We start from the raw sequence: 21,169 nt of genomic DNA on the forward strand, positions 1-21,169 counted from the left end.
GGTAATTATTAAGTGTCAGAGACTGGAGAAAATATCAAATTTTTAAAAAAAGTGAATTTGGGATTTTTCTAAGCAAATTTTGAAAAAAGACAATTAAAAATTCATGGATTCAAAAATGAAAAGAAAGTTCATCCTCCTCAATTTATAAATAATAAAACTGGTTTCAAAAAAAATCTAAGTAAAGGGAGTCAGCAATGCTACAGGTTTTAGAGAAACTGATACATTCTACAATATATATTCTAAACTCTGCAAGATATATTCCATGGGGGTAGCTAGGTGGCACAGCAGATAGAGCACTGGCCCTGGAGTCAGGAGTACCTGAGTTCAAATCTAGCCTCAGACAATTAATAATTAATAACCTAACAGTGTGACCTTGGGCAAGCCACTTCACTCCATTTGCCTTTGAACCCTTAGTCTTTCAAACCAAATTGAGGAAGGAAAGGGAATACCCATTCACATAGAATCTACCACATGATAGGCAGTGTGCTATGCACTTTTTATAATTATCTCATTTATGCTCATAACAGCACAGTGAGATAGAGGTAAATTATTATTATTATTGTTATTCCCATTTTATAGTCAAGAAAACCAAGGCAAACAGAAGGTAAGTAATTTGCTTGGGGTCATATAGCTATTAAGTATCTGAGGTCAAATTTGAACTCAGTTCTCCTTGACTTCACATCCAGTATCATTTCCACTAAATCACAAGCAATCCCTTTTTGATTATCAAGTCAAAGTAAATTGAATTATGATGTTCAACATATGATACACTCTGTACCAAACTGTTAATTTTTTTAAAAAGTCATAAATTTTGTGATTTATATTTTTAAAGTTTTGCAATTTTGGTTTGACAAAAAACACTGTCATATTTCAAAAATACATTTTCTGTGTAATCAATAAAAATTTTCAGAAAAAAATTTCAGATTAATCCTGTTTGACTATATACCAAATATTTAAGTCATTTACTACTAAACATTTTCTTTTGTAAATAGTAAAGACTCATTGAATGTATATTTTATAAAATATTTCTTAAATTCTTACCCATACTGGCAATTATACTATGTACTGGTAATCTAGAAGGTCCATGATAAAATGACCTTGATGCATTGTTTCGTCTTAGCTGATCTTGATTCTTAAATGCTGAATTTTCTTCTTTGGTAATATTAATGTAAAAGCATGTGTCTGTAGCATTCAAAATGTAACGTGGACCTGGATTTAGCAAAATGTTTTTATTATCTTCCCTCCTGACACCAATCAAACAGACGCCAAACCTTAAAAAAAATAAGGAATATATAATAAAATAACAATTATAATTTAACAGGAGACAAAAGTAGAAGAAATCCACATTTAAATCTAAAAGCAAAGAATGGGGTGGATCATTTTACAAATAAACAAAGTGATACTTAAGGAATAGGAACATACCAGGTCACACTGGGAGTAGTCAATGGCAGAAATGGGGCTAAAATCCAGTTCTTCTAATTGTTTGACCAAAGGACTTTTTGCTTTACAGTACTCATGATTATTATTAAATAATAATTCCCTAAAGCATTCTTCTATAATAGTTTTATTTAGGAAATAATGAATAATAAGCTTTAACCATAAAGAAGTACATGAGTTTTGCATTATTTATTCATGTATATACATATATAATCATGTATATCATGTGTGTACTCTAATTTGTTGCACAAATACAGTTTTGAGCCCTTTACAAATGAAAATGAAGTTAATTTTTTCCAAATGAAATAATTGCTAAAAAAATAACTTGTTAAAAAATCCTGAGAAAAATACTTATACTTTAAGACCTTTGAAAAATTCAATAATGAATGAATTCTTGTAGAGTCCTATAGAGTCCCATGTATGTCTATATTCAATACTAAGGTTATATTAGAATAAATAGAAGCCCTACATTATTAAATATATTAAGAAATAGATTCATAACTACCTTTACTTTTAGTCAGTTGTGATGATTTTAAAACAACTAAAAAGAATTTCCCTCCATAGGAGGTAATTCCCTGATTTTCTGACTAAAAGGAAGGAAAAAATCCTTATTTGGGAGAGGAGGGAAAAATATTCAAATTATAAATGTAATCTTTCAACACTCAAAATGATTTATTATTCTTATTTGCATAATTCTTTGATATATTAGATGCAAAAGGATCATTTTCTCTTGATTTATCAGTTTTTAATTGCTGAAATAGGAAAGTACATTTGGTAGTTTTTATTTATTTTTTTCAAGGAGAAAGAAAATTTTTCCTGAAAATCTTATTCTTAACAACCATGCAAAAAACCCAAATAATTTACAGGAAATGCATGATAATTTTTCTTTTTTTTCTATTTTTAAAAAATTATTGAAATTTTTAAATTTAGTTTTTCAAATTGCATGAAAAGATGATTTTTCAATATTCATCCATTTGAAAGTTATTGAATTTCACATTTTTCTACCATTCTGCCTCCCTGTCCCCCTCCCCATGGTGGCAAACAACCTGGTAAAATGAGTATATGTGCAGTTGTGTATTAGTTTAATTTTTTTAAGGAAACCCAGAGAACACAATCATGAATTGCAATGTGCCTTGATTCACCTCTATATAAAAAGTGAGATTAATTTATAGTTTTAAACAACTTTGGCAACAGCAACATACTTTTTGTGTGCATGGAAAGATGCATATGTGAAACTCTTTCCCTCATATTCAGCAAAAAATGTACTTTCTTCCATGATGATGTGGTACACTTCATTACCAGAACATCTTCCATACATCTTCTGCCACTGTTCAGGTGACTGTTGGCCCTCTCTGAAATATAGAAAAAATGTGTTTAGTTTAATCCAGTGCTCAAATTCCTTATGGAAATTAAATATATGTTGATCTTATAAGAACTTTTAATTACTAAATCCAAGATACAGGAAAGAAATGAATGTTTGACTAGATGATCTCAAAGGAACATTTACAATTCTAAATCTATGTTCCTATTATCCTAAATATCTAGCCTAAAACCTCTAAATAGATCAAATTGAAGAAAATACTTCACTTTTTAAGAAATAAATTAAGCCAATTAGTTAATGTTATAACTAAAAAGAATAAGGCCTGTATACTGATATTTGAATAATATAAATAAAGTGGTATTTACCTTTCTAGTCAATTCTCTTTATAATTGACACATCTAATGCTCTAATCAAAGTAGGATATTTGATCTTCAACATGGCCTGAAGCTTTTCACTCTCACTGCCTTTCCTCAATTATTTCCTCTGCCTAAAAACTTCAGCTTGCCAATATTACCGATACTCAAGTTTTATCCAATTTCAATAGCCCTATCTAGTCTTCTTTATATCTTCCTTCACTTACTGAACTTCAGGAATCATTAATTCTTAGATTTAGAAAGGTACTCAGATGCTACTTACTCCAACTTATAAAGGAAACTCAACCATTAAAATTCTTAGTTATCTACTCCATGTTTGAAGAACTCTAAAGACAAGAAATGTACTGCTTTTTGAGGCACACAATTCCTCTTTATGATGCTTATAATTTTATCTTGCTGTAATTTCAGACACCATCCAGTATTAGAGTTCTTTGTGTAACTGTCTCATGAACCCTATCATATTATAAACTCAGAGAATGAAGAGACTTTGTGTACTGTATTCTTTAAACCCTCCACTACTCAAGATACTGTCTTGAACACAGTAGGAACACATTACATTATTCCATAACTAGATAATTGCTAAGCACATTCACTTTGACAATGAAATTAAACATGAATTATTTGCAATACAATTCTTGTAACAATTTTTAAATAGTAGGACATTTGTATAAAATAAATATATTCAAGGACAGTCAATAAACCTGCTTAGCTTTTATTTTTCTAGGTTTAGTTTCCTTGTTTCATTTACACAAATACACTTAGAAAAATGAACCAGCCAGGGTTTCTTTTTATAAGAGAAAACACTATAAAATTTTCCAATACATCAAAGATCTGTAATTTTGTCTATGTAGGAATAGGAAACCAACATATAAAAAAAATACAAATAACTTAGCCTTTGGGAACACTACTCTCTCCCCATTCTCCTCTTATCAATCAGAGAATTTTTTTAAAAAATCTCCTGAATTGTATTCTCATTCATAACCATAGGTATTCCACAGACTTTGTTCATAGGTCCTTTTCTTTTCTTCTTTTATGCTCATGTATTAAATTACCACCTCTATATTAATGATTTCAAATTTTCCAATCCTGACCTAAACACACAAAATGTCCTTCAGGCTCACATCCCCACTTCTAGACATTTCAAAATGGATGTCCAGTAGATATCTTAAACTCAACATATCCAAAACCAAACTCATCTTTTCCCCCTAACAAATCTCCCCAGAGAAAAACTATCTTCCCATCTCAGTTTCACAAATCATTTTCTTCCTCACTACTTCTCACCACTCTGTGAACTAAATCCATTTTATTGACAAGGCCTGTCAGTGTTACTTTTGCAACCTCTTCCAAACATGAACTCTTCTTCTCTGATTCTGACACCATTCTGGCATAGGTCTTAATAACATTATTCTTGGACTATTGAAATAGTTTTTTGAGGACCTGTTTTACATCAATTCTCCCACATTCATCTCTTTTCCACTTTCCATTCTGCAACCAGAGTAATTTTCCTAAAGCATCATGTCTCACCTGTAATCAATAAATAGCAGTGACTCACTATCATGTTCTAAATCAGTTTTTCTTTGGCATTCAAAGCCCTTTATTACACACACACACACACACACACACACACACACACACACACACATACACACTTTTCCAGTCTTTTTTCACTTTATTCCCCACCAAATGCACTTCAATCCAAGGAAGCTGACCTCTACTTTTTCCTTGAATAAGACACTCCTTTCTTGACTCCAGAAATTTATCTGTCTTGCAGGACTAAAATTCTTTCCTTCCTCTACTTCTGTTTTGCATTCCTTCAAGTTCCAATTAAAGTCCCGTCTTCCACAGAAAGTCTTTCTCAGTTCCTCTTAATTATAATAACCATCCCTCTTTTAATTATGCCTGATTAATACTTTATATAGCTTGCTTGTACATATTTGTTTACTTGTTTTCTCTCCTTGAGGACTACCATTTGCATCTTTTTGTATCTTCAGCCCAGTTTCTGTTAAACAGAAGATGCTTAATAAATGTTTATTGACTGATTGACTAGTTGGAAATCTCAGAATGATGCATGATGCTTAGAGAAGTCATCCATCAATGAAGCAGGGTTGAAATCTTACTCCAAGTCAAACTATCTATTATAATATACTTTCACTTCTAGATTTTGTGTCTTAAATTAGAATCTTTTACCATGAAAAAAATGCTTATATAACAAATTTGGACAGTTAGGTTGCTCGCAGAATAGAGTACCAGTCCTGGAGTTAGGAAGACCTGAGTTCAAATTCATTCTCAGATATTTAGTAGTTGTAATCCTAGATAAATCACTTAACCCTGTTTGCCTCAGTTTCATCAACTGCAACATAAACTGAGGAAGAAAATGTCAAATCATTCTAGTATTTTTGTCAAGAAAACCCCAAATGGAGACTTCTGACCAAGATGGCGGAGAGAAGACAGGCAGAGTTCTAAAGTCTTTCCTCATTTATGATATGAAACAAACCTCTTAATAGAAATCCAATCCATAAAACCTAGAAAGAAAAGTCAGGAGGAAGAACATCTGCCTCAGGATTTGTTTTCTGTGGTCCTGGGCTAAGGGAGAAGGCTTCAATCAAGGTCACAGATACTCCAGAGAAAGCAACCAGGACCTCCTACTGGCCAGCTGGAAAAATTGCACTTAGTGAGTAAAGCCTTCAGGGATCCCAAAATCAAACCTCTGTGAATCAGCCCCTCCCCAACTCAAGGTCATAGCAAAATGAAGAAGGGACAACAGAAAGGTGGATCTATAGAAAAATTCTTGGAAGGAAAAGATCCTAACTCAGAGAGACCTAGGAGAATATCATCTGGACTCCATCACAGAAAGACTTTCTTGAAGAAATAAGGAAAGAGTTTAAAAATCAAATGGAAAATTTGAGAGTCACTTAACACCTTGCAAAAAGAAAACAAATCATTGGAAAATACAATTGGACAAATACAAAATGAGAATAATTCTCTCAAATCCTCAATCGGGCAAAAGGCAAAAAGAAAATAATTCTCTTAAAACCTCAATTGGTCAAATGGAAAGCTCTTTCAAAAGTAGAATTGACCAATTGGAAAAGGAGATGCTAAAGGTAAATGAAGAAAACTCCTCTCTAAAAAAAAAGAATGGAGTCTGTGGAAACTAATGACTTCATGAGACAGCAAGAGCTTGTTAAACAAAATCAAAAAATAGAAGAAAATGTAAAATTCCTCTCAGCAAAACCACTGACCTTGAGAATATATCAAGGAGGGGCAACCTGAGAATTATTGGACTTCCTGGAAAAAAAAATTGAAGAGAATAAGAGCCTGGACTTAATATTACAGGACCTAGTGATGGAAAATTGCCTTGATATCATGGAACCAGAGGGCAAAGTAGTTATTGAAAGAATACAGCAAGGGGCGGCTAGGTGGTGTAGTGGATAAAGTGTAAAAAGAGATAAAGAAGGAAATTATATCCTCCTAAAAGATTCCTTAGACAATAAAGTAATTTCAATGCTAAATATGTATGCACCCAATGGTATAGCATCCATATTCTTAGAGGAGAAGTTCAAAGAGCTACAGAAAGACATAGACAGCAAAAACTCTACTAGTGGGAGATCAACCTCCCATTCTCAGATTCAGATAAATTTAACTATTAAAAAACAAGAAAGAAGTTAAGAAAGTAAATAAATTGCTAAAAAACCAAGAAATGATAGACTTATAGAGGAAATTGTATGGAGAAAGAAAGGAATATACTTTTTTTTTGAGTAGTACATGTCACTTGCATAAAAACTGACCATGCACTAGGGCATAAAAACCTGATGACCAATTGCAGAAAGGCAGAAATAGTGAATACATCTTTCTCAGATCTTAATGCAATAAAAATCATATGCAAAATTGGACCAGGGAGATATAGACCCAGAACTAATTGGAAACTGAATAACCTCATTATAAGGAATGAGTGGATCAAAAAACAAATTATAGAAAGAATTAAATATTTTATCCTAGATAATGACAATAAAGAAACAACATACCAAAACCTATGGGATACACTCAAGGCGACTGTCAGGTGATATATTATATCTTCAAATACTTATATGAATAAATTAGATAAACAGGAAATAAATGAACTAAATATGCAGCTAAAAAAATAGAGAAAGAAGAAATTAAAACCACAATTAAATACCAAATTAGAAATTCTAAAGATTAAAGGAGAAATTAATAACATTTAAAGCAAGAAAACTATTGAACTAATAAACAAAACCAATAAAATTGATAAACCTCTGGTCAAGTTGATTAAAAAAAGAAAGAAGAAAGCCAAATTGCTAGTATCATAAATGAAAAAGGTGAACTCACCACCAGGAGTAGGAAATTAACGTAATAATTTAGAATTATTTTGCCCAACTCTATGCCAATAAATTTGACAATTTAAGGGAAATGGACAAATATTTACAAAAATAAAAGTTGCCTTGATTAAATGAAAAGGAAATTAAAAACCTAAGTAACTCTATCTCAGAAAAAGAAATTCAATAAGCCATTATTGAACTCTCTACGAAAAAATCTCCAGGGTCAGATGAATTCTATCAAACATTTAAGAAACAATTGGTTGCAATTCTATATGAGCTCTTTGGAAAAATAGGTGACTTAGCTTTACCAGATTTAAAATTATATTACAAAGTATCAGTCATCAAAACGTTCTGGTATTGGCTAAGAAATAGAGTGGTGGATCAGTGGTATAAACTAGGTGCAATAGCAGGAAATGATTATAGCAATCTGCTGTTTGATAAACCCAAAGAGTCCAGCTATTGGGATAAAAGTTCTCTTTGATACAAACTGTTGGGGAAATTGGAAGTTAGTATGGAAGAAACTTAAATGAGACCAACACCTCACACCTTATACCAAGATAAGATCTAAATGGATACAGGATTTGAACAGGGAAAAAAACCAATATTATGAGTAAACTAGAAGACCAAGGAGTAGTTTACCTGTCAGATCTATAGAAAGGAAAGTAGTTTATGATCAAGGAAGAGATGGAGAACATCTTTAAAAACAATCTAGATAATTTGGATTACATCAAATTAAAAATCTTTTGCACAGGCAAAACCACTGTAACCAAGATCAAAATAAATGTAATGAACTGGGAAACAATTTTTACAACTAGTATTTCTGACAAAGGACTCATTTCTAAAATATAGAGAACTGAGTCAAATTTTCAAAAAGAAACAAATCATTCTCCAATTGACAAATTGTCAAAGAGCATGCAAAGGCAATTTACAGATGAGGAAATCAAAACAATCCATGGTCATATGGAAAATTGCGCTAAATCATTACTTATTAGAGAAATGCAAATTAAAGCATCTCTGAGGTACCAACTCACACCTCTCAGACTGGCCAAAATCACCAGAAAGGATCAATGTTTGAAGGGATGGGGAAATCTGGGACACTGATACATTGTTGGTGGAGCTGTGAACTCATCCAACCTTTGTGGAGAGCAATTTGGAATTATACCTAAAGGACAACAAAAGTGTACATATCCTTTGATTCAGCTACTTGATCTATACCTGAAGAGATTATGAACAAGGGTAAAAAAAAATTTACTTGTAAAAAATATTCATAGCTGATCTGTTTGTGGTGGCAAAGAATTGAAAATTAAGTGAATGTCCTTTAATTGGGATTGGTTTAAAAAACTGTGGTAAATGTATGGCTTTGAACTCTATTGTTTTATTAGAAACCAGGAGGGATGGGAATTCAGGGAAGCCTTAAAGAATTTGCATGAACTGATGCTGAATGGGATAAGCAGAACCAAAAAAACCATTGTACACCCTAACAGTAACATGGGGGTGATGATCAACCTTGATGAATTTGCTCATACCATCAGTACAACAATCAGGAACAATTTTGGGCTATCTGTGATGGAGAATATCATCTGTATCCAGAGAAAGAATTGTGATGTTTGAACAAAGACTAAAGACTATTATCCTCAATTTAGAAAAAAAAATATCTTATTACGTAATGTTTCTATCTCTTATACTTGATTTTCTTATTTAAGGATATGATTTCTCACTCATCACATTCAACTTAGATCAATGTATACCACAGAAACAATGTAAAGATTAACAAACTGTCTTATGTGTGGGGGGTGGGGGGAGGGAAGCAAGATTAGGGGAAACATTGTAAAACTCAAAATAATTAAAAAATTAAAAGAAAAAGAGTAGGAGCCACTAGGTGGTGCAGTGAATTCAAATCTGAACTCAGAAACTTAATAATTACCTAGTTATGTGGTCATGGGCAAGCCATTTAACCCCATTGCCTTGCAAAAACCTAAAAAAAAGAGTTTAAATGGAAAATAATCTCAGAGAAAAAGGTAATGGCAGTTATAGGGAATGGGGGAATGGGGAAATGGGAATGACTGGGAAAGGCCTCTGGAAAAAATGTGAGCTTTGAACATAATTCTTGAAAGCATTCAGGAAAGTCATGTGGCAGAGGTGATAAGGACGTGCATTCCATACATTGACAATAGCCAGCAAAAATGAGAAGAAGTCTAGAAATGGAGAGAGAGAGAGAAAATAGGGAACTTTAGCTAGACTGTAGAGTATCTTGAAGGAAATAAAGTGTAAGAAAAAAACTGGAAATATCAGAAGGGATCAGGTTGTGAAGAACTTTAAATGTCAAACAGCATATTAATATTTTCTTTTTGAGACAATACAGAGACATCAAAGTTTAATGAGTGGGAAGGTGACAGCATCAGATCTATATTTTGAGAAAATCACTTTGACAGTTAAGTAGATTAGACAGACTTATGTCAGGAAAACCAGACAGAATGCCATGTCAATATGGTAGAAATGAGATAATAGTAGCATGGATCAGAGTGATGGATACATGATTAGAGACAAATAGCTAGAACTTCCCTGGGCTTCAGTTTCCTTATCTATAAAGGTAAACACTTAGATAAGATGATTTCTAAAGTTTCTTCCAGCTGTTGAATCTATGATTCCATGAGTACTAAGTGATCCCATGATAATATGTTCATGATCTCTTGCTATATTGTAAATATTTGGAGATAAGAGATTATCAGTATCCCTTTCAGTTTCTAAAACAATATGCTACAAATAGGTGGACACATAGTTAATGTTTCATTTTTTAAACAAATATTAATGACACAATGTTTTAGAATGCAAGCTTTTTTATCATAAGGACTGGTATATTTTTGTCTTGGTTTATTCACTCACAATCACAGTGAATTACATGTAGTAGATTGTACAGTACATTGAGTGATGGACTTGAGATCAGGATCCCTCAGTTCAAATGCAGCAAGTCATTTAACTTCTATTTGCATCAGTTTTCTTACCTGTAAAATGGCAATAATAATGATACCTACCTCCAAGAGTTGTAAGGATGGCATTTGCTTAATATTCATAAAATACTTCAAAGCTTCAAAAGAAGATAAAGCTTTACTCTGACCCTTCAGTTTAATAAATATAAAGTACTTTGCAAATCTTTCACACTATATAGATATTTTTACTTTTACTGAGATTAAAGCATTAGAAAAATTAAAATTTTGAGTACTAAAGATTATTCAAGATGGAATAAATTGAAGATCAAGCAAATTTTGGAGAAAAAAATAGAAGAAACTGACATAACTATACCCTTAATTTTCCATAAGTAAGAAGTATATTTGATTCATATTAACTCAGTACAAAAGGGGAAGTCATGGTTTGAGAACTAGAAGGGACCTCAGACCAATCAGCTCAGCCCCCATTATAGATGAAGATCTTGAGGGACAGAATTGTTGATTGGCTTTCCGGGTCTCACAAATGTGAGAAGCACCAGAGAGACAGGATTTTAACTTAAAACTTGATGAAATTAATATTCACAAATTAAAAATAGAGGATTCACAAGTATCTCACAGTGATACACAGAGCTGGACTCAAAGTCAAGAAGAATTGAGGTCAAGTTCATTCTTGAACAAATATTTTTGTGTGTGACTATGAGCCAGAATCTCAGGCAAAATCTCTAAGATTATGATTTGAAGGACAATTACTTATCTGTATCAGTAGATTAAGTTTTTATATCAGGGATTTCCTTTACCTATGAAATAATAGTCCTTAAAAATAAATATTAAATTATTTTGATCATTTGATTTTTTATATTGTCTTAACTATAATATTAGAAAGAATGTCATCAAAGAGCACATGAATGAACAACTGACAAATATCATAGAGAAGATTTGTGTATCAATTAAGAGGTTGGACTAGATGTCTTTTGAAGTCTCTTCAAAATCTAAGATTCTATGATTTTATATTTTTAAAACTACATCAGGAACTTACTATACTATGGGGGATAAAAGCCCAAGAGTATTCAAGTCCAACTTCTAATTATAAGCTATTATCTCTCCCACCACTTCCCTAACATATGTATAACTCCTCTTCATTCTCTTACACACACACACACACACACACACACACACACACACACACACACACACACATTTGTTTTTTTCCCACTTGCTGTGTTCTTCAATGATAAACTTTAAATAATTGAATGTAGTTTTTGTCCAGATACAAACTAATAAAATAACCAGTAACCAGTCTGGGTTATAGATTCTTATCTCTTAAATATAAATTTATTTACTATATTATTTCAATTCAATATTACCAAATTAGTTTACTTTAATATCAGTATTTCAGAGGCAACGAACTGCTTGTTCAATTACTTGTTTATCATCTAATCCATCAGTCACCACCTCCACAAGTGTCGTTATCAGGTTCTGAACATGGCACTGCTTTCATGAGGACTGTGCCAGAGGGAAACAAGATCCAGCAATTCCTAAAAATGTTTGGGTATTGACTCATTGGTGACCACAATCTTGAGAATCATCCTAGTGAAATTCAGAAATTCTTTACCAGGTCAGTCAAACGATGCTGAGACTGTTACTTTAATATTTCTTCAAGATACCTAAAAGGTATTAGAGAGGTTGTAACCTGTGTCGGTAGCAGGAGTATACAAAAAAACAGAATTCAGTGATCCTTGTACTATTTCAAATATCACTCCTTAAATCAATTGTTTTGAAGGTTAGAACTCGTAAACATAATCATATGTCAATAATAACCTTAGGAAAAATTAATTTGCATTGGCAATTCTGTAAACAGGTAAAAGGTATAAAATGATAATAGAGATCAAAGAAAGTTTTTAATTCCCACATTTATGTATATTAATTATTCTAATAGACCCCATATGCCACTAGCACCTTGCCAATTTCTAATCTTCCCCCAAAGCCTAGGTCAAATGTTCTTTTATATGCAGTTGTTTATTCTTTTTCCTACTTCATAAAACAGCATCCCCTAATTTCACTCTGATAAAACATTTCAGAAATATGACCAAACCTCATGTGAATGAAGCACTTTCTGAATCAAAGAGTTTTCATGTTATTCTCTATTAATGGTTATTTTTTTCAGTTTTCAAATCTCTTCTACTAAACCATTAAATCTTGCGAAAAGAATCTGTTTTTTTTTCTTTTTATTCCCCACAATATCTAGAACATTATCTTATATACAGTTGCTCTGAATATATATTGGATGAATGGATGGATGAATGTATTGATTTTATATGGGCATTGGGTGAAAAGAAAAAAGCAGTGTTAACTAAGTGATTACAAGGATATGGATGCAATCAAATGTAAAAGCTGGCCGATTTTAATCTTTGCCCTGTGTTAAAGCATTTCACCTGTTTAAAGTCTGCTTGGTTCCAATTAGTTGTTTAAAAGGTTCCCAGGGTGTTGTTCTGCAAAGATCATATGAAGCAAATCAATTCAAAGACACAAAGAAACTCTCATTTTATCATAGCATAAACATGCACATATCAGTATAATATTGTATTCAACATCACTTTAAGTATTATGAATTTACAAGGCATAATATATAGAGAACTGGATGAAGTATCAGGAAGATGAGTTGAAATGCAGTTTTTAACCTCTGTCTGCCTCAGTTTCTTCTTTTATTAAATGGGAATAACAGTAGTACCTATCTCCTAAGGCTATTTTGAAGATCAAAGAAGATATTTGTAAAGTGCTTTGCAAACCTAAAAATTCTATTTAATAGTAATATTCAAGAGGCTATTATTATTATTATTATTATTATTAAGGAAGAATTTTGTAAAATTGAAAATTGATCAGTGAAAATACATAACTGAGGGGTGGTTAGGTAGCACAGTGGATAGAGCACCGGCCCTGGAGTCAGAAGTACCTGAGTTCAAATCCAGCCTCAGACACTTAATAATTACATAGCTGTGTGGCCTTGGGCAAGCCACTTAACCCCATTGCCTTGCAAAAAAAAAAAAAAAAAGAAACTAAAAAAATGCATGACTGAAAATTTACCTGCAATAATTTCTTTCAGGGTATGAAATACAACAGAAGGCTCATATTTATAGAAACTTTAAAAACTTTATCTCATGTGAGCCTCACAATAACCCTAAAGAGAAAATACTTAATATTATACCTACTTTGCAAATGAGTAAAATAAAGGTTAAATGCCATATCTACAAGCTATAAAACCATTAAAGAAATGATAAAATATTCAAACTTGTCTCTCCTGATTACATTTTTCCCACTTTCTCCATACTTCTTAATAAAGCAGCAATTTAATTTCCTATAGACATGAATGGACTTTTACTCTCCCTTTGCAAGCTTTCTTCCTGGACATAAGGGGAGGAAAGTAAGAAAAATAAGTCATAGAAATGATGATGTACTACCTAATTAGGCACAGTTTCCCGAAACTTCATAGAATGGGCATTTTCTATGAAAGAATACTTTCCAAGTTCTTATTTTCAAAAACCTTAAATACCTTTTTTGTTTCTCATAAATCACTAAGACAGCAATTCTGAACTACAAAGACATCTTCAATATTCTGCCACTAGATGGAGGTATGAAACTGCTTTCTAAGTCCTCTAAGACCAAAAATTCATCAATGAAGATGAGTAAATGGAAGTTTATTTTTTTCCCCAATCAGGATTTTAAACAGGAAACATTTCCTGAGAAATTCAATGCCAATGTAAGCAGGAAAATTTAGAAATAAAAGTGAACACTTTTGTGCACACTTTAGGAAAAAAATACTGCAATCATGTTTTTTTTTCTTCTGTAATCTACATGTCTCTCTCTTGAAGGTCCACCAAGTTTAACCAATAGAACATAAGGCATGTAGCTAAAGGGCAAGAAATATTTCATATCCTTAAATCATATATTATTTCAAAAATCCACATGCCTATAGTCCAACATACAACCATCCACAATGAAATGTCTCTCCTGCATTATTTATGGAAACACAAGTATTAGTTTGTTACCCCTTTTTTCTTCTTTGCATTTGTGTATATGTACACTCAATTTTTGAATTTTGAGCAAATTGTACTAAATAAATAAGGTAAGTTAAAACTAAAAGATTTAACAAAAAAGTCTATAGGTTGGTCAATGGGAAGGACATGCCCTACTTAGCTGACTATTGTTATTAATGTTCTATAATCAAAGACTCAAATAGTGAAAAGAATTAGTTAGAAGATCTGAGGCTCAAATCTAGTATTAATCATGTAAACTTTGACAAAGTAACATGCTTCCCAAAATCTCATTTTCTTTATCCAATTTTATTAATATGTATCTAAATAAAATTTCAAAATCACTATATTAAATTTCTTGAAATTGCTTAACCTGTCTAATTAAGGTTTACCTTTTCTGTGCAAAAGATGTTCTTATTTTCCTTAGCCTTATTTATAAGGCTTTTTTTTTTTGGTAAGGCAACAGGGTTAAATGACTTGACCAAGGTCACAAAGGTAGGTAATTAAATGTCTGAGGCCAAATTTGAGCTCAAGTGCTACTGACTCCAGGGTCAGTGCTCTGTATACGGTACCACCTACTGCCCATCTATTTAAAGATTTTTGCAACATTGTCATAATTTTCTATATTCCAAGTAGCAAAAAATTTGAGCTAAAATGTAATTAAGTTTATTATCTCTCACTCATTCCATGCATGTCTTTGCCCTGTCAGTCACATAAAATTTCACAAATCTTAACTTGCAACCCTTTTGCCACTTCAGATAATCATTGATTTCTAAATTTAAGGAAAATTAATTTCTAGTTCTAAGCTCAAGACCATTATAGCCATCTTCTTGCCTTGCCTTATAGTCTCAATTTCAGAAAAATAATTATCTTCTACATCTCCTAGTTTCTGTCCTGGTATTCCTCTCCCAGAAGACAACTACTCTAAAAATAATAATACTTAGAGAAATTAGATGTGACAAATTTGTATCATAGCTAAGTAATTCAAATTCTCCTTATGTCTGTTTAAATTATACATTTTGTACATTTTCAAAAAAAAATTTTCAGAAATTAACTTGTCAAGTGGGAAACTTCTGGGCATCTTTCCTATGTTTTGAGTTTGTCTATTTTCAGGTCATGTAAATTAATATTATGTTGAATTAAGTGAACTTTATCTAACTCAAAGGGGTAGGGTGAAAGTGTTGTAATATAGTATAAACCCTTAAATATGGGAGTTTTAATTATAATTATTTGCCTTTTTCATTACTATACATTATTGAAAGTTAATTTTGTATGCTTTCTACTTTTTTGTTCAGGGGTAATTGTTTATTCATCCTTACATTTTCCTGAGAACACAACACAGTGCTGCCTACTCAGGAACATTTGTAATAATATAAATATATGTAATATATAATAACATGAAAACAAATGCTTTGTTATTATATGTACACATTATGTATTATTTCTACATATAATGTTTTATGGCATAATACAGTATAACTGACATGTATAACAAATTATTATTACAAATAAAGGCAAAATACAAATACTGAATTCCTGGAGCAATCAATCAATCAATATTTTTGAACTTCCTACTATATGTCAGTCACTGTGCTAAATGCTCTATGTGTATCATACGTAAACTTTTCTTATATGCCACCATCAAAACATCTTGATATCCAATACAGCAATTTTATAATACTTGCCCACAATCAAGATCCACCCATTTTCTACTTTAATTCATGGTATTTTTGTGTGTACAATCTTTTAGACTAAATATCCTGAAACGTGATGCACATAGAGTATTTTTAACAAGTCTCTATATTTTTGGCAAAGAATCATATTTTCAAAATGTTTTACCTATCAATGAGATTCTTTAAATCCATAGAGATGAAATACATGAGGCAGAGTGCATTAAAGACGCCTGTGATTTCAGATTGCTGGACAGCCCCTTATATTATTCTGTAAGAGTTGCCAAAACACTAGGAATTTAAGTTATATAACACCACGATCCCAAAGATGTCCAAGGTAACATTTGACTTTGTCTTTCTGATTCCATGGCTATTTCCCTATCTCATAACTCTCACACAATAGAAAAATTTTGTACAGAACACAGTAAAATATAAAAGTAGTTATATTTAATATTCATGAAGTCTTCAGAATTTTAAAAGTGCCAAATTAAGGAACGTTCTTATCTCATTTAATTGTGTGTACTACCTTTGAAGCATGCCATACATATGAAACTAAAATTAAATCTTCATATAATTGATACTAACTAAAAGACAGTCTGGTAGAGGCAATCATTTAAATGATCTACACTATTTTTCTGAAATTGCTAGAATTTTGTTATGTCACATCTTGTCAAAATCTAGAAAGTTGTCTATTATATATCTATTCCTTAAAAGATAATTGGCATTGCTAATTATTATTCCTGGAAGTCTTTTCTACATTCTTTATAGTGTTTGATGATTTTAAAAAAAAATTTTTTTTGGCAAGGCAATGGGTTAAGTTACTTGCCCAAGGTCACACAGCTAGGTAATTATTAAGTGTCTGAGACCAGATTTGAATTCAGGTCCTCCTAATTCCAGAGCCTGTGCTTTATCTACTGCACCACCTTGCTGCCCCTAAAAATTAGTTTTAATAAATTAAGGTTGCTCACATGTGATTAAAATATTAATTAGCAATCAACATCCATGTGTATATTTTTTTAATTTTTTTCATGTGTATCTTTTCATCAAAAGTTATACAACTTTCCTTTACCTTCATAACAGTGCTTCTTAATTTTAATCTCATTATGTTTGCATATTTTCTAAATGACATTAAAAAACCATGAAACCAAGTATACCATATCAAACCATTAATATCATTGCAAGTTCTGTAGCCTAAGGATATTAAAAAAATTTTAAAGTACCAATATATACAAAAATATTTTTAGCAGTTCTTTTTGTGATGGCAAAGAATGGGAAATTGAGGGGATCTCCATCCATTGGGAAAAGTCTGAACATGTGTTATATGTTTGTGATGGAAGACTATTCTACTAAAAGAAATAATGAGACAGTATAGTCTCAGAACCACCTCAAAAGATTTATATGATCTGATGCAAAGTGAAATGAGCAGAAGAACCACATGAATACTGTACACAGCAATATTGTACAATAATCAAGTGTGATGACTAAATCATTCTCAGGATACAATGATCCAAAAAAAAATACTAAGCTACTTTAAAGAAAGAACTGATTAAGTTTGAATGAAGATTGAAGCATACTTTTTTTGCTTTCTTTTTTCTTTTCTTAATTTGTTTTGGAGGGGAAGGAGGTTTGTGTGTATAGAAATATACATTGCATGACTGCACATGTATAACCTATATCATAATACTTGCCTTCTCAATAGGAGAAGAGGAAGTGGGGGAGGGAATTTAGAACTCAAAAGTTTAAAAATGAATGTCAAATCTATTTTTAAATATAATTGAGGGGGAAAAAATTAAATAAAATAAATAAATAAAATACCATGAACCCAGGACTACAGAACATTAGGTTAACTTATTCTGATCATTGCCAATCAAATGACAATTTAAAAGGAAAGACATCTGAATTTAGAATGATAGGATCTGTGTTCTGATTCCCAGTTCAATTTTTACTTACCATCCTGTTGAGTAAGTCTTGGAATCATCACATCTAACAAGAGAAATATTGATAAAATATCTTCCATTGCTAAAATTGCATCCTCTTGCTCACCCTCTCCTAAATATAGCCAATACTAAGATCCTAAGTGGATGTTTACAAAAAGCATAGTCTTATCTTGGCCCTCTTTTCTCTATGAATATAACTTGGTTCTCTTGCTTCTACTCACACTTGTCTCCTTCCTCATTTTCCTCCTGTTTTATTCTTCTTATTTCTTCTTTTTCTTCCCTTCTGTTTTCCTCGTCTCCTCCTATTCTCATTTTTCTTCAACCTTCTATGTTTAATTGTTGACTATGTTTTATACTCCTTTTCTAAAATAACTATTAATGAAAGGTCTAAGACTAGAAATTATATACAGGTTGTGATCTGCATTGGTAAACGTTGTTTCTACACTTAAGAAATCAAATGTTTTTAATTTCTCTCTCACTCTCTCTCTCTCTCTCTCTTTCTCTCTCTCTCTCTCTCTCTCTATATATATATATATACCATAGTTCTTATTGATATCTATTCTAAACTATAACTTTATTGAAACTAAGCATTTTAAATCTGCTCAAAATATTTGCCAAGTTTTTAGTCTTTGTGAACTATCTTTTCTTTGAAACTTTCCCCTTGTAACACTTTTTGATAACTATAAATTCAGCTATGTAATTTTATATTCTTATTTTAAAATATGAATTGCATTCTGACCTTTCACCTAATACTCAATTAAATTGACAAAGATTTTATTTTATCAAATGAAAATGATGAATGTTAGAGAAGTTATAGAAGGAAGAACACACTAATATACTGGTGACATATCTCTAACTATCCTGGAAAGCAATTTGTACATGCCTGCAGTCATTCAAGCACCTATTAAGCGCTGTGGTAAGTGCTGGTATGCAAGGAAAAGCAAAAACCAATTCCATCTAATGAGAAGCTCATGAGCCACTATGAGCAACTAAGATAAGATATTTTATATACATATGTGTGTGCATAAATATGTACATATATATGTATATACATATATAGTAAATTGAAGATAATAAAGTGAAGGAAAGTAATAGTATATAGATAGATAGATAGATAGATAGATAGATAGATAGATAGATAGATAGATAGATAGATAGTAAATTGGAGATAATGAAGTGAGGAAAAGCACTAGCAATTATTAAAGCTCTTTAAGGGGCTGGATGAGGGAGAAAGTTTCAGTGGGGGACAAGGAAAAACTTTAAGAATTTGAGTTTGAGAAGAATTAGTTCGAGCAGCAGCAAGAAAGCCAATATTACTGGATCACAGAGTCTGTGGCAGGGGAGATGAGTGTGTGTGATGGGGGAGCAGTGGGGGAGAATATAACTAACAGGTTTTGGAGAGTTTACAAAATTAAATATAGGATTTTATATTTGATCCTGGAGGCAATATATATATATATGTATATATATATATATATATATATATATGAATATTATTGAACATTCATTTAAAAAACTACTAGAAATTTTTTTAAATGAGAATTTAATTTTTAAGAATTACTTATAGGCATATTATCAAGACTTTCTCTGGGAAAAGTTAATTTCATTGTAAAAATATTATATCTTCTCCTCCCTACCCCATTTTATTGAATTTTTGTAAGTGAAATATTGTTAAGTAAATGAACATGAAATGGCAGATCCTGCACATTCCCTTCCCTATATTTTATTTGGACATAAATTATATTGAACGTTACAACCTCATCTTAATATTTTTTATAATCTCATTTTACTTTCAAATGGCCCTAGAGATATACCAGGATCTTCCCTTTCCAGATCACATTGATTAAAATAACAAAGTGGTCCAGTAAGTTAATAAACTGTTCTTCATCAAATAACCACTCCTAAAGAACAACAGTTTACAACAGACTTTAAAGATGTATTTAACAGAATTGAAAGTCAGCTTTAATTTGATTCTGCTAAAATTGCACAGCACCCTTTGGAAATGTTCTGCATCTCCCTTACATTGTGAATTTATTTATAGACTGCAGCATAGAGATTTCTCACTTCTCTCCCTTTTCATCTATTCAGAATACTTTAAAAAATCATCTCCTGCTGCATTCCTAATTTCAAAACTATCTCCAGTCATTTTATCATCTGGATAAATCTCAGGTTCTTTTTCCTTGTTACCATTATGTCTCTGTATGAAAAATTTAAACCATAGCTCTCCTTTAATCATTAATTCTGCATATTTTGTTCCATTTATTTATTTATTTATTCATTCATTTATTCATTTATTTATTTATTTGTTTGTTTGTTTATTTATTTTGCTCACCAAACTATCCTTTTCTCTGAAGCCTCTGTCTTTCATCTCCCTGTCTTCTGTCATATTCTTAGAGAATCTTCTCATTCTATGATTGACCTTTAACTATCCTCTCATCATTAAAATTCTCAAGTCTTTCACAAACACTTCTAGTTATAGTTTATTAATGCTAAATTTATTTAAGCATCAAAATAACTGTATAACTCCTATAAACCCAGTCTAGTGTTTATATGTCTCTGTTCTATATTTAAATAATATTCCTCATTATTTTGGATTGTCAAAGCTTGGCATTCTATTTTCTGGAAATATAACTTTACATTGTTCTTTAATCCCATTATACAGGATACTTACGGTATAGTAATCGATCGGAGAACAAACTGAGTTTGTCAGTATGGATAATGCTTTTATATGCTTTTACTAAAAAAATTGTGATTCTCTCTCATGAAGCAATCGTAAAACTTTAAGACATCTCTGATGTGAAAAATCTGAGACATCTGCATGAGGGGGAAATTTGTTAATGGAGAACCTGTCTTTGAAATTTATGCCACATCTGGTTTCAGATTTGTTTGCTTATAGAAAATTGGAGGCCGGGGTGGTTAGGTGGTGTAGTGGATAAAGCACTGGCCCTAGAGTCAGGAGTACCTGGGTTCAAATCCAGTCTCAGACATTTAATAATTACCTAGCTGTGTGGCCTTGGGCAAGCCATTTAACCCCATTTGCCTTGCAAAAACCTTAAAAAAAATTGGAAGCCAGTCTTTCCTCAGACTACTTCCATTATTGAGGGACTGGCATTATGTGATGGA

At 31.7% G+C, this 21,169-nt stretch overlaps 1 protein-coding gene across 2 annotated transcripts in view; it reads right to left on the reverse strand.

The window, feature by feature from the left end:
* KCNT2 (potassium sodium-activated channel subfamily T member 2) overlaps positions 1-21,169 on the reverse strand; it is a 537,465-nt gene that overhangs the window by 145,498 nt on the left and 370,798 nt on the right. For both annotated transcript variants that reach the window (XM_074222275.1, XM_074222274.1), the window contains exons 15-16: positions 2,640-2,789; positions 1,042-1,271 (exon numbers count right to left, since the gene is read on the reverse strand). In XM_074222275.1, coding sequence (XP_074078376.1) covers positions 1,042-1,271; positions 2,640-2,789 — 380 coding nt within the window. The remainder of the gene's footprint in view (positions 1-1,041; positions 1,272-2,639; positions 2,790-21,169) is intronic.

This window comes from Macrotis lagotis, chromosome 2 (assembly GCF_037893015.1).
Source record: "Macrotis lagotis isolate mMagLag1 chromosome 2, bilby.v1.9.chrom.fasta, whole genome shotgun sequence".
Lineage (NCBI taxonomy): Eukaryota > Metazoa > Chordata > Mammalia > Peramelemorphia > Peramelidae > Macrotis > Macrotis lagotis.